The following is a 14,336-nucleotide window of genomic DNA, read 5'->3' as shown; positions in this document are numbered from 1 at the left end:
TAAAAAATAATCAAAATAAAATAAGAACAAGAAATAAAGAGAAATAAAGAGAGAAAGAGAGAGAGAGTTTATGTTTCACCCATTGACACTAGATTACATTTTATTTTATTTTTTTTTAGTTCATTTTTTAGTAAACTTGACTGAAACAGTATCACAGGCTAATTTAGGTTCTGATATTATGATCTTTTTTCTAAATAAAACCCTTTGTAGAAAGAAATAATCATTGCGCACACACATATATACATATATATATATATATAAATGTTTTATTTTGTTTCTGTTCAATACCTCACAGACCGGTCCTGCTCCCCTGATCAAGATGATTCTCACTTTTCATATTTTAATTTTATTCTTATGTGTCTGCAAAGTTTTCATTACATTTTTAATAATTAATTCCACAGCTGTCTCCTGAGATCCAAACATGTGCTCAATAAACCTCCCCGGGCGTCAGATCTTAAACAATCTATTGATTGATGTCACATGGTAAACACCGATGTGAGCCGACAATGAAGGACATTTGTCTTAAGGCTTCTCTGCTTACCTGATGTTTTCTTTGGCATGATAATTGCAGCATTTAATCCAACCGACACACTGTGTGTGTGTGTGTGTGTGTGTGTGTGTGTGTGTGTGTGTGTGTGTGTGTGTGTGTGGGGGTGTGTGTGTGTGTGTGTGTGTGATCAGGTCCCTAACAATGGTTTGATTCAACTGAATTTTGAGGGTGATTCGACAAACGTGACGAATGGTTTGATGAAAACGGATGGATATCGACTTGTGTGAACCTGTTGTGTTTTATAACACGAACCCTCCAGCACAGGGGATCAGGTTGAGCTGACGCGAGGACCCGATCACACAAAGACACAAACCTTTACGTGTCGATTTTCGTTTACATCCACACGAATGCTTTTATATGTGTCGAACCAAAACTTTTGTGTTTTTCAAAACGGGAGCTCGTAAACCTAATGAAATAACATCTATTTGTGTTTTGATCGTTCTCGACAGAGTATCTGTGTTCATCGTGGAGATTGAATAAACCTGCTAGGTTTGTTCTTACTCTATGTTGCTATGGCAACATACTCAGAGTTATGCAAACCCTGCTTAGTAAACTCAAAAAACCTAAGTTAGCCCTCACTTTGGGCCGAACTTACTCACTCTTTCAAACCAGATTTGACTGGATTGAAGTTAAAAGGATGCAGAGTTGTGCAGGTGAAGGTGTCGACTGTATCCTGCTGCTCAGGTTTGTTCTCGTCTGTTTGTTAACGTCTTTGCTCAGCAGCTTGTGGGGAGGAAGATTAAAGAGTTGATTTTGACGATCGGCTCAATGAAGGGAAACAACACGATGTGTAAACAGTCTTGCAGCTTTAGATGCTGAACAAATATCAGGAACGGAGCCGTGACAAAGACTCAAGTTTGTGGAGCACGAGTGGCACCAGAGGCACTCGGGCCTCAGGACGACTTGAAGTTCAACCTCCTGCTAAACATGTTAAGACCTGGCTTTACCGAGGGGATCCACATGTTTCATTAGATCTGAACGACATTAAAGAGTGTTGTTGAAACAGAAGAAGTTTCGTTGGACGACAGCCCAGAACAGACGTATATATATTTTTAATTTATTGATGCTTTTAATCCACACAGTTCCACATAATTACCTTCATGTCGACTAAGAGTTGGAATTATTTTCAGAGTAATCTGTTCCTCTTTAGAGTCATAGACACAATTGTTTGTTCATTTTAATGTAGCGACTGGAGCTCAGTTGTCTTCGTCTTCATCTTCCTCCAAAAAGACACAATGTCCATCTCGTACTGAAGCCTCGACATGAGAAATTGTTCTGGAAAAAAATTAACTTCCTTATTTTTTAAAGCTTTTTTAGTGGAAGCTAAAGAGGCCATGAGCGTAAATCTAGCCCACTTCAGGAAAGTCTTCAGGAAAGACTTCCAGCAGACGATGAGAGACTCTTTTACAAACGAAATTAAAATATACAGCCTTTTCAAAGAATCTTAAATGGGGGGGAAATGTGTCCAAGAGGAGGAGGAACAGGTTGGACAGGTTGATCAGGAGGGCTGGCTCTGTGGTTGGAATGAAGCTGGACTCACTGGTGACAGTTGCTGAGAGGAGATCACTGGACAAACTACTGTCCATCATGGATGATGATGGTCATCCTCTGAACACTGTCATCAGTGAGCAGAGAAGCAGACTGAGTGCACGAATGCTCCTACCCAGGTGCAAAACAAATAGACTCAGGGACTCATTCATCCCTCGGGCTATTAAATTGTACAATTCTGAGTTCGGGGGCAGGAGTGGAGTGAGAGTATCTGGGTGTTCTGTTCTATGTTAGTCTTTGTATCTTTGTCTTTGTTGTTTTTCTTTGATCTATGTTCTTTGTCTTTATCTTTAGTCTTAGATTGTGTCATCTTGTTCTTTCTCTTTATGTCCTTCTTATTTTATTTTGATTTATCTTTTTATTTTTTATAAAAAATTGCTGTATGTATTGGCTATTGGAAAAAAACAATTCTATGTTTTTGGTTTTTCACACAAATACTGCTTCTTGAAAATATGTTTAAATTATATGTCTATGATTCTACTGTAGAAATCAATCCACTTTAAGCATCAAAGTTTTTGTTCTGTGTCTTGATTGACGAAGGAAAGGAGAATAATTTCAGGTGGAAAATGACATTGCAGACACGGGTGGGAAGGCAGTGCGATCAGAGCAGCTGTAACATATTGTAGCGTTCAAGACTGACTTGTCTACGAGGCGCTCTGTTTGTCTAACTCTACTCCAGCTAACGCCAAAACAACTGAGCTCCAGTCCCTACAATAAAATGTACAAACATTTTTTGTTTATAACTCTAAAAAAAACAGATAACTCTGACAATAATCCCAATAACCCCGACATGAGGGTGAGTAGAAAATAGGTGAATTTTGAAATTTGGGTGAAATATCACTTTAACGCAATCCATATTTTCACGCAGTTTATTTATGTACTCTCGAAAACTTCATTTTCATTTCAACAACTTAGAAAGCTTCATTACTCTCCCCGTAAAATATCGTAACTGTGTTTTATGCCTGTGTTTTGAAAAAGACCACAAGTGACAAACATATCTGTTCTCTGTGACGGATTCAGTGTAAAACGTTTTATTTTGTATTCTTGTCCTGTCATTTAAAAAGTGAAGCTTTTAAGTTTATTACACGTTGAATATTCAAAATCACCATAAATGTCAGACTATTATTTAGTTTCCTTTAGTTTTTTAACATTCTGTCATTAAATGTTTTTTACTTTTTTTTAAACTTTAAATAATATGTGAAATGAATAATTGTTTACACAAACGTGAACCTCTTGACATGTTAAATTATTGTAAATTGTTGCATAAAAAATGGCATAAAAAATGTTGTGTTGTTCTTTGCTGATCTATTTCCCCGTCCCTCTTTTGGGAGCTTCACATGTAAAGGAGGCAGCAGCCAAGCAGTGTCTTAGCAGGGGAAGATAATCTGCACTTCTTGGAAATTGGAACAAGCCAGCAGGTGATTCATCCCGCAAAACAGCGAGTCCACATTTCCTCCTATAACTTCTTACCATTACACTGACATTCCAGCTTTTGAATTTGCATTCACAGCAACAAATGGTGCCAGAAGAAGGATGTTTACAGTCAGGACAGACTTCAACAACATGTTAAAACTACAATGGAATATAGAGTTGAAATCAATCTTGCCTAAATAATGTAAAGTCTTTTCAAGTGAAAATCTAAATCTTAACACAAAAAGAAACAAACAAAAACAGATTTGAGGAGTTCTTGAGGAATAAATGTGGAAAAAAAGAACTCAAGGATCTTCGAGTTTCGTTCTGTAGTTTAGCCATTTAGTTAATTGCTGATGACCAAGTGATAAGACTAAGAAACCAGAATGACTTGAAGAACTGCCTCCGTCTCCTGAACAAAGATGAATTTCATTGACTCCATCTAGTGGCTTAACTGAAGAACTACAATTATGAACACATCACGTGATTCCAAAAAAGACTCATTTATTTCGGTAAAAACGAAGTCACTTAATAGAACTACTTGGCCATCACTACTGATAATATGACTGGTCCTTTATAGCTTAACCATCGCGAACTAGTGTCAAATAAGACGTGAATTCCCCAAGATTAGAGTGTGATAAAAAAAAATAAAAGAATCATCCATGTCACCCCTGGGGCTCCGTAGTTTAAAAAGAAAAACACGTGAAAGTAACACGTGAGTAAAACGCCATCTGTCTGTAAATGTACTTTTTTTTTTACAGGATGTTTGTTACCAGAGCGGAGTCCATTATGACGTAATAATGTCTTCACTCATCCTTCGTCCAGCTGTAATCACGCCCGCTTTGTTTATACAACGAGTTCTTCGGAGGTGGAGACTTCCGGGATTGATTATGCGGGGTGACGAACCTCAGTACGTGTGGTTGGGATGGACAGGATTTAATCTCCAGAAGTGTTTTCAGTGGGCGGAGTTAAGATCATTTTTTTATGTAAATATTTCAATGAAAAGATAGTTTTGTACAAACTGACACTAATGATACAATAGAGTCACACATCTATTTAAGACTCACTTAAATCTACACAATATTGACCTTTAATCACCTGTTTATGGTTTGTGTTTTCAGGAGATAAGCCTTTCAGAATAAACATGTGTAAGTAAGTAAGTAATTTATATTTATAGAGCGCTTTTCCAGACCAGGGTCACAAAGCGCTTTAACAATCAAAACAAAACTCAATAAAATATATACTTAAAAGGTCAGGATAACACCGAAGCAAACACAGGAGTTCCTGAAAATCAAGGAAAAGCCTGCATGAATAAAAATGTCTTCACATGTTTCTTGAAGGAGTCAGTAGATCATCAAACACAGAGATCGTTCCAAAGCTTAGGAGCAACAGTCTGGAAGGATTTCTCTCCTCTGGTCCTGAACCGTGTTCAGGAACCATCAGTAGATTCTGATCCACAGACCTCAGAGCCCGAGCTGGGGTGTAAGACTGGATCAGATCACTGATGGAAGGTCTGACCATGAATAGATCTGAAAGTAAGAACCAGAATTTTAAAGTTGATCCTGAAAGAAACTGGAAGCCAGTGAAGAGTTTTAAGGATCGAGGAAATGTGAGTTCTCCTACTTGAGCGGGTCAGAATTCTTGCTACAGAGTTTTGTATCAACTGCAGGCGAGACAGATCCTTCTTGTTAAGACATGAAAACAAACTGTTACAATAGTCCAGACGTGAAGACACAAACACATGGATTACAAGATCCAGATCATCTTGTGACAACATTTTCCTAAGTTTAGAGATTTTCCTCAGTTGAAGGAAACAGTTTCTGGTCAGTTGTGTGCAGTGTTGGACATGTCTTTGTCAAATACAACACCCAGTAGCAAAATTAAAGTACAGACCATAACCATCATGTGTTTTTGTAGCAGAATACTAATAATTTACTTAAATTCAGATACAGAAACTGATTAAGTACAATAACGACATCCTTTAATTTTTATACTCTTCACTTCACTCTCATAAGGTATCCTGCCCGCACTGTACAGGGCAGCATTCTAGCGCCATCTTCTGGATTACAAACAGAGCAACATAGAAATGTTTCCCACAATGTGCTAACGAAGAACTGCCACTAGAGGGCACTGTTGAACTCTTCAGGCTTCATTTAACTGAAGGAGTCATGTGGTCAAATCTCCACCTGGTGGCGCCAGACTACACTTGAGAAACTTTTGGACTTAAACATGACTTTAAATATTTTCCACCCTGACGTTAGACACTAACGAAACCAATCAAACTAGTAACTCAAAAGACGCTGGTTGTCACGTGACCAACTGCGTTTCTCCTTCAAAAGAATAATTTGAGATTCTGTTGTGAAACGTTCGGGTGACGTCACAGGTGTTCTCCGGACATCACGATCGATAACTCTGATGAATGAACCAGAATGTTTGATCGTCGGTCCAGTTCTCGCCAGCCAGTGTGACGTAACAACCGCAGCAGGACCGACCAGTGACCGGATGACTCGGTTCTGTCGGTCCAGTGACCTGGTTAATCTTTTTCTACCTGGTTACCTCAACCAACATTTGAATGAGTTAACATATGTTTTTCATTTTTTAATGATGAACCTTTTCGTTGAACTTTTTACTGTTTTCACTTTTGATATGTTTTGTATCTTTGGTTGAATATTAATAATGTTGTTTCTTGTTAATCATATATTTCTTTTTTTGTTTTGTTTTTCAAAGAATTACAGGGTTTGGAAGTGAGTTGTCTTTGTGGTGCTTTCGATTCACGCCTGGAATGGTTAGAAGAAGTTTTACGTACAGGATTAGGCATCAGAGTCAGAGTCAGAGTCAGAGTCAGAGTCAGAGTCAGAGTCAGAGTCAGAGTCAGAGTCAGAGTCAGAGTCAGAGTCAGAATTAGAATTCCTTCTTTGTCACTATCAGCAAAGGGTTCCACCAATTAACAATTTGCTTTGGTAGAGTTGTGCAAAATTAAACATGAAATTAAATCTTTAACATGAATAAAAATACAGTTAAACTCTTTACACTAAGAAATAAAAGTGTGTGTTTTCCAGACCAGTGGGCTCAAACTCCTAGAGGTTGCCAGAACGTCTTGCTTCCACGCTTGATACCATTCTTCTACACACTCTTCTACACACTTTTCTATTTACTCTTCCACACACTTTTCTATACACTCTTCCGCACACTTTTCTATACACTCTTCCACACACTTTTCTTCACACTCTTCTACACACTTTTCTATTTACTCTTCCACACACTTTTCTATACACTCTTCCGCACACTTTTCTATACACTCTTCCACACACTTTTCTTCACACTCTTTTACACACTCTTCCACACACTTTTCTTCACACTCTTTTACACACTCTTCCACACACTTTTCTATACACTCTTCCGCACACTTTTCTATACACTCTTCCACACACTTTTCTTCACACTCTTTTACACACTCTTCCACACACTCTTCCGCACACTTTTCTATACACTCTTCCACACACTTTTCTTCACACTCTTTTACACACTCTTCCACACACTTTTCTACACACTCTTCCACACACTCTTCTACACACTCTTCTACACACTTTTCTACACACTCTTTTACACACTCTTCCACACACTTTTCCACATACTCTTCCACACACTTTTCTACACACTCTTCCACACACTCTTCTACACACTCTTCCACACACTCTTCTACACATTCTTCTACACACTTTTCTACACACTCTTCCACACACTCTTCTACACACTCTTCTACACACTCTTCCACACACTCTTCTACACACTCTTCTACACACTTTTCTACACACTCTTTTACACACTCTTCCACACACTTTTCTACACACTCTTCTACACACTCTTCTACACACTTTTCTACACACTCTTCTACACACTCTTCCACACACTCTTCTACACACTTTTCTACACACTCTTCTACACACTCTTCCACCCACTCTTCTACACACTCTTCCACACACTTTTCTACACACTCTTCTACACACTCTTCCACACACTCTTCCACACACTCTTCCACACACTCTTCTACACACTCTTCCACACACTCTTCTACACACTCTTCCACACACTTTTCTAAACACTCTTCTACACACTCTTCCACACACTCTTCTACACACTCTTCCACACACTTTTCTACACACTCTTCCACACACTCTTCTACACACTCTTCCACACACTTTTCTACACACTCTTCTACACACTCTTCTACACACTCTTCCACACACTTTTCTACACACTCTTCCACACCCTCTTATGCACACTCTTCTACACACTCTTTGTGTTCTTGTTAATGTTTTGTTCTTCAAACTTCCACATTTTATTTTCTAATGCTTGTTTGTTTTTCTATTTTTTAATGTATTTCAATTTTAATTTGCGGCCTCCATGTGTTCATAATTGTAACACAAACCTCTTCCGTCACTGACGTCCTCTGGTCAGCTGGACTGATCCCACCGGTTTTGAAACCAGAACTTGATGTTTCCAAATCCACACGTCACCTGGGAAACCTCCCGGTCACTGCTGTCTAGCCACAGCCGGAGTCTGCCAAAGGTGGCTGACCTCACTACTGATGATGTCATCGTACTGATGACCTCTGACCTCGGCCGAAAACCCGATTCTGACGTCATCTTCATTCGGACGATTATTAAGTTGAGGATTTAAATGTTTTCTGGGCGCTTGTGTTTTTTAAATGTCTCGATTGGAAACATTTCGGACGTAGCCACCCGGTGCTTCCGGACCGGAACATCTGGAGTCTTCTGGTTCCTGATACGGGCTCGCTGACGTTCCCCGAACTTATCAGCCGTGTTGACGGCCGTTATCTGAGGGTGCGAACGAGGCGGGTCAAGGTTTGACTGTCGGCCAGATCCACTCGCTCGCCTGCGTCACCGGGCTCATCATGGTGTGTCATCGTGACGGACGAGCGGATCATTTGAAGTGAAACCGGTCATCGCTTCTGACGACCTTGAACACGGAGGCGAACGATGGGTCCTTCAACGTGATGCGTTGATCGGTTGATCATGATGAGCGTAAACAGTCATTTTGAACGGACAGAAACACGAGCTCCTTGGCGGAGGTGATAAAAGAAGAAGGTCTGAAAGTAACAACAACTGTTACATAAAGAGGAAGTTAACAAGTCACTGCTGGAGATAATAATTAGGAGATAACGAAGAGTCAATCATTGAACGTTACGGAAAAGAACAACTCGGTTGTTGGAGTGAAAAACAAAAACAGTCTTCGCAGCATCTCTCAGGAGGACCGACGCTCCCGGTTGCAGGTGCTACAGAACGAATCCAGATTGGTGGAGGCCCCGGGGCCAGACTTGGAGAGACTCTCATCTGATAAGGGAACATCTCGGGTGACCCCAAAAAATAGATGGATCATGGATCTGCTGGACGGAGGACCACGGTCATGATGTTCTTCAATCCATAACCAGTTCAACGTTAAAGATGGATTCAAGAAGTTGACACAAGGTCTTGTTTGTGTTGAGCGACACAAAAACACAAGTCAGAGATGATTAACTGTCAGTGTACAGGTGTTACACAACAGCTGCGGTACAACACACACATGGACACACACAAGAACGCACACATGCATAGGTTGTTGCCTGATTTGTTGCAACACACTATTTTGATTCACACAAATCTGATATAATGGATACAATATTTTTTGTCCCTTGTTTCCAAACATAAAATTGTTTCACAAACACACACTTGTTTTACAACCTTTTTTTTTTGCTCGCATTCATTTTTACAGACTGCCGCGTAAGAGGTTAAAGAACGACACAACAAAATAAAGGTAAAGTGTATAAAAATCACATCTCAATGAATAACTATGTAGACAAAAGCTTCACCAGTTTAAAGGCACATTTATTAACGGCTCGGGCGTGAAATTAGAAAAACTATTTCTAATTTTTGGGGCGACCTGGTAGAAAATGTCTCGTAGAAGATTCACTAAGTTTCATGGTCATCTTGAGGATTTATTCCTCGAAGAGCTTTGATAAAGATTTGAATTGTTGTCGAAGAAAACACGTTGAGAAGCCTTTAAAACAAATCAACCAGATAGGGTGTGTCCCAAATGGGGCACTTCTTCACTATCACTTAATTTTTCGAGTGCACAAGTGCATCCCGTTGAGCAGTGTGCGAAAATGTAGTGCAAACGGACATAAAATAGAGTGTGGATCGATTTACACTTTCTACCCTCAACGACCGCCATCTTAGTGACGTAGATGAAGCTAAACGGAAGCTACGTCACTAGCGACGCGTCTTTGGAGCAGATACTGACATAAATGTCTCGAGAAAACACTCATTTTACCACAAAACTACACGACAACAGTCACTACAAAATGAAACACAACTTAATAACTTGTTTCAATTGGTTAAAAGTGCTGTCAAGTGTCGACGATAGTGTTTCAACGACTGGTTGTAATCAGTGTTAAAAAGTAGTAGAAGAAGAAGCTGTCGAGTATTTTCCTGTAAGTGTGTAGTGACAGAGTTTGATTCTAGACAGTACTCAGTGTCAAAGATTTGTGCACTGGCCAAGTACGTGCACTATCTTAATGTAAGTAAGTAAGTAAGTAAGTAAGTAATATTTATTTATATAGCGCTTTTCGAGACCAGGATCACAAAGCGCTTAAACAATCAAAACAACACTCAAACCAGTGCACCTGGTGTGAAGTGTGAAGTTCGGTTTGTTGGGCTCTTTAAAAGTTTTTCTACGATCAGTATCACACCAGCTACACACTTGATTCCTTATTTGTCTGATGTTTGTTCAGATGTACAAAGAAAACATGTCTGGACCCTCATGTGGTCAGTCTAAGTCTAAGTCTAAGTCTGGATGATCGGTGTGACCACCAACGTTCACACCAGGGATTTGTGAGACAGTTGAACAGTATGCAAGCTGGGTTGTATTAAAGGAATATATAGTCAGAAATAACAATATATATATATATATATATATATTTTATAGATATTGTTGCTGTGCTAACGGCTTCATTCGAAAATGTTTCTTATTTATTTTATTTTATTCCCTGGGTGAAGATTTTATGTGATGTGTCACCACAGCTGTTGTCTCTTGTATTAAATAAAAGAAAGTCCAAAGTAAGTGAAAATAACTTTATTTCTTTCGTTCCTGACAGATTACAAACATACAAAAACAAACAATAAAACACATTTCCATCACTGACATGTGATGCCTCATTATGAATAACTTAGAGCTTAAATAGTCCGTCGGCGCTGCAGTGACAGGGTGAGGGGACAGGGGGCGCTCTGATGTTCCACTTATGGTAGATATCATTATTATTTCCTCCAAAGATCAAAGTGAGAAGAAGTGGATGAGGTTTGACCTCAATCTGAGAAATTACCGACGTGGAATTACAGAAGGTCTATGAGTGAAGACCGAAGGACTCCTCACATCTTCTCCACCCTGATCGACAAGAGATCCAGCTGCTGAGACACTTCCACCGGCATGTCCTTGTTCACCTGCGAGCGGAAGTAGCTGTCCACCTCTTTGACCTCCTTCCGCCAGAAGTCCTGATCCAGTGAAAACAGCTCATCCAGATCCACATGTTCCTTCAGCCCGTCCAGATTCAGTGAATCTTTGCAGGGCAGGAGGCCCACAGGTGAAGACTTGGCTTCGGCCTCACCGGTCAACCGCCTGAACATCCAGTCCAGGACACGGATGTTGTCGCCAAATCCAGGCCACAGGAAGCCGGAGGTTGGGCTCTTGCGGAACCAGTTGACGTGGAAGATCTTTGGAAGTTTGGCACCGGGATGCTTGGCCATGCTGAGCCAGTGGGACAGGTACTGGCCAAAGTTATAGCCGAAGAACGGACGCATGGCGAAGGGGTCGTGCATGATGACCTTGCCTGGAAATATAGAAATGGAAGCAATTCAAGTTTTGGTCATTGGTTAATTACCAGTTACAAGTCTCTAGTTCTCTAGATAGTTCAGGAACCCCTATTGACTAACAGACAATCACTTTCTGACCTAAAGTCTCAAAAGTCTATGAGTCTTTAAAATGAGGTACGTCAACCTGGAAGTTTGTTAGCAAGACCGACTTCTGGAGACTGACCTCTGTACTCAGCTGCGGCCGTGGCCTCCGACCTCATGGCGGCGCCAACAAACACGCCGTGTTGCCAGCTGAAGGCCTCGTACACCAAAGGGACACCTGGACAACAGGCAGGACAGACCTTAGGTTACATGAACTTGGTTCTCTTGCAGTCACTCCAACCAACTTACCTTCAGGCCTGCGACCTCCAAAGATGATTGCCTCGATGGGGACACCTTCGGGGGACTCCCAGAGGGGGTCAATGATGGGACACTGGTCGGCAGGCGTACAGAAACGAGAGTTGGGGTGAGCGCAGGGTTCACCTGAAAACACAAACAAGTGTCAGAGACAAAATAAACCTCAGCAGAAAATAAGGGGGTTCTTCTGTTTGTGTTGCAGTCCTACCTTCTTTGGCGTTCCAGGGTTGGTTCTTCCAGGAGGTGATGGTAACACCCTCCGGCAGATGCTCATCCATGCCCTCCCAGTACACGCCACCGTCACTGGTCTCTGCAACGTTGGTGAAGACGGTGTTCTTGATGATGGTTGCCATGGCGTTAGGGTTTGTTTTGGCCGAAGTGCCTGGGGCGACTCCAAAAAAGCCATTTTCAGGGTTGATGGCACGAAGGCGACCTGAAGAGAACTTAGATGAGTGCTGGAAATGAGCAATGAAATCACCTGACCTCAATACAGTTGAGAGCTTGACCTCTAAATTTAACTTCTGACATTTATGAAATCGAGAATTTGTGAAGAGCGAGGCGGAGGGTCTGACGTTATTCTTGGATTCTTTCTCTTGATAAGAAGAAGTATTTGGATGGGTAACTCACCTTGATCATCAAACTTCATCCAGGCGATGTCATCTCCGACACATTCCACTTTCCATCCAGGCAAAGTCGGACACAGCATGGCCAGGTTCGTCTTTCCACAGGCGCTGGGGAAAGCCGCGGCCATATACTTCTTCTCCCCCGCAGGGTTTGTGAGGCCGAGAATCTGTGTAGGACAATTTTTCCATCAGCACCAGATTAGAGACCGATCTCTGAGCAGGTAGCAAATCTCACCAGCATGTGCTCAGCCAGCCAGCCTTCCTCTTTGGCAATGCGGGAAGCGATACGCAGGGCAAAGCACTTCTTCCCCAAAAGGGAATTTCCTCCATAACCACTCCCGAAAGACACAATCTGTCGGCGGTCTGGAATATGTGCGATCAATGTCTGCTCAGGGTTGCAGGGCCAGTTATTCACCAGAGGCGCTGAAAGAAAACAATCTATCAGCTTTAACACACACCTTAAGTACTTCACCACTGGGAGAAAAAAACAAGGTGACATACTTCTCAAGGGCAGAGGACATCCCACTGAGTGCAGACACTTGACAAATTCACCGTTCCCCAGTGCAGCCAAGACTTCCTTCCCCATGCGGGTCATCACCCTCATACTGGCCACCACATAGGGCGAGTCAGTCAGCTCCACCCCGATCTTAGACAGCGGTGAGCCCACTGGACCCATGCTGAAGGGGATCACGTACATGGTGCGACCTGAGTGCAGAACATAGTTTATTAGTCCCCCCTTGAAAGCTGACCAGAATAGTTCTGCCGTTGCTGGTTTGCACCTTTCATGCAGCCGGGGAAGCGCAGATTCACGGCTTTGTCGTACTCCTCCGGGGACATCCAGCGTCCCAGCTGGCTCACGCCACCATCTAGTGGAGTCGGCACTGTGTCCCTCTCTTCTGTGGTGACGATCACGGTCTTGCTCTCCACCCGGGCCACGTCCCGCGGGTCGGTCCTGGCCAACCAACTGCAAGAAGAAAAGTTTTCAGATTTTGTTTGCACATTGATATGCAGTAGCCCCTTGCTAGGGTTGTTCACCTTCCACTGCCTTGTTGTTTAACTCGTTATTAGTACATTGTAGTAGTACATGTTCAATTACATTGTGAGCTGCAGTGAGTAATGGTAATGGTAAAAACTATTTGTCATTGTTGGATCATTGAAAACACTTTTACTTATTGGTGCTTTATTTGAACAGCAGATCAACTTTAAGACATCCACATAAATTAGTGGAAGGCACAGATTACCGAACCTACCTTACTTATGGGGGTAACAAAACAGTGAACTCCCATGATGCCTTTCTAATCACTGCTGATTTTAATTGTATTTAGATTCTTCATCTGTTGCTATGCGATTAGTTGGCTGGGCGGCAAAGCATTGTAGGAGCTGTTCAGGTCATCGTTACTGAGATGTTTAAAGTAAAAATGTCAATTCTAAAAAGGAGAAATGTTCCACTAAAACATGTTCCGCGTCACAACAACCCGATGACGAGACGATGACGGTCTCAACAGACCGGATGGACCTGACTCTTCGGTACGACCTTTGACACGCAACCGCAGGAACAGCAGGTGTGGTGCGATGTTTGTGTATGTGTGGAATCTGCCGCTAGCGAGCTCACCAGTTCTCGTATTTGTGGAGCTTCTTGATCATCCCCTGCTCCTCCAGCTGGGTCAGGACGGATCGGTTCTCCTCGTCCGAGCCGTCGCACAGGTGCAGGGCGTCGGGCTGGCACAGGGTCACGTTGGCCTCCACGAACTCTCGGACGGCCGTGCTGAGGGAGCCCAGGTCGCCCTGGACGACCCGCGGGCCGCTCTGGTCCTGAGACTGCAGCTGAGGAGGCATGACGGTGGCTGGAGAGGAAGAAGAAGTCTGAGGAGGAGAAGGACGAGTAAACAAACTAGCGCTGATCAGAACTTTTTTACAATTATTTCAACCAATTTCATTAAAAGA

General features: G+C 42.0%; 1 protein-coding gene across 1 annotated transcript; it reads right to left on the bottom strand.

Annotated features, from left to right (window-relative positions):
- Positions 1 to 10,623: 10,623 nt before the first annotated feature.
- pck1 (phosphoenolpyruvate carboxykinase 1 (soluble)) lies at positions 10,624 to 14,255 on the bottom strand. Its single transcript, XM_087800188.1, has 9 exons — positions 14,005 to 14,255; positions 13,172 to 13,356; positions 12,894 to 13,097; positions 12,628 to 12,815; positions 12,397 to 12,559; positions 11,978 to 12,202; positions 11,764 to 11,895; positions 11,597 to 11,692; positions 10,624 to 11,390 (listed from the first exon to the last, which is right to left on the bottom strand). The coding sequence occupies exons 1-9, from the start codon at positions 14,226 to 14,228 to the stop codon at positions 10,933 to 10,935; spliced, it is 1,875 nt and encodes a 624-aa protein (XP_087656314.1). The 5' UTR covers positions 14,229 to 14,255; the 3' UTR covers positions 10,624 to 10,932.
- Between the last annotated feature and the right edge of the window lie 81 nt (positions 14,256 to 14,336).

The sequence above is a fragment of the Callionymus lyra genome, chromosome 10, assembly GCF_982586985.1.
Source record: "Callionymus lyra chromosome 10, fCalLyr1.hap1.1, whole genome shotgun sequence".
Lineage (NCBI taxonomy): Eukaryota > Metazoa > Chordata > Actinopteri > Syngnathiformes > Callionymidae > Callionymus > Callionymus lyra.
The sequence above is the reverse complement of the archived record's forward strand: the minus strand, read 5'-3'. Positions and strand labels throughout refer to the sequence as shown.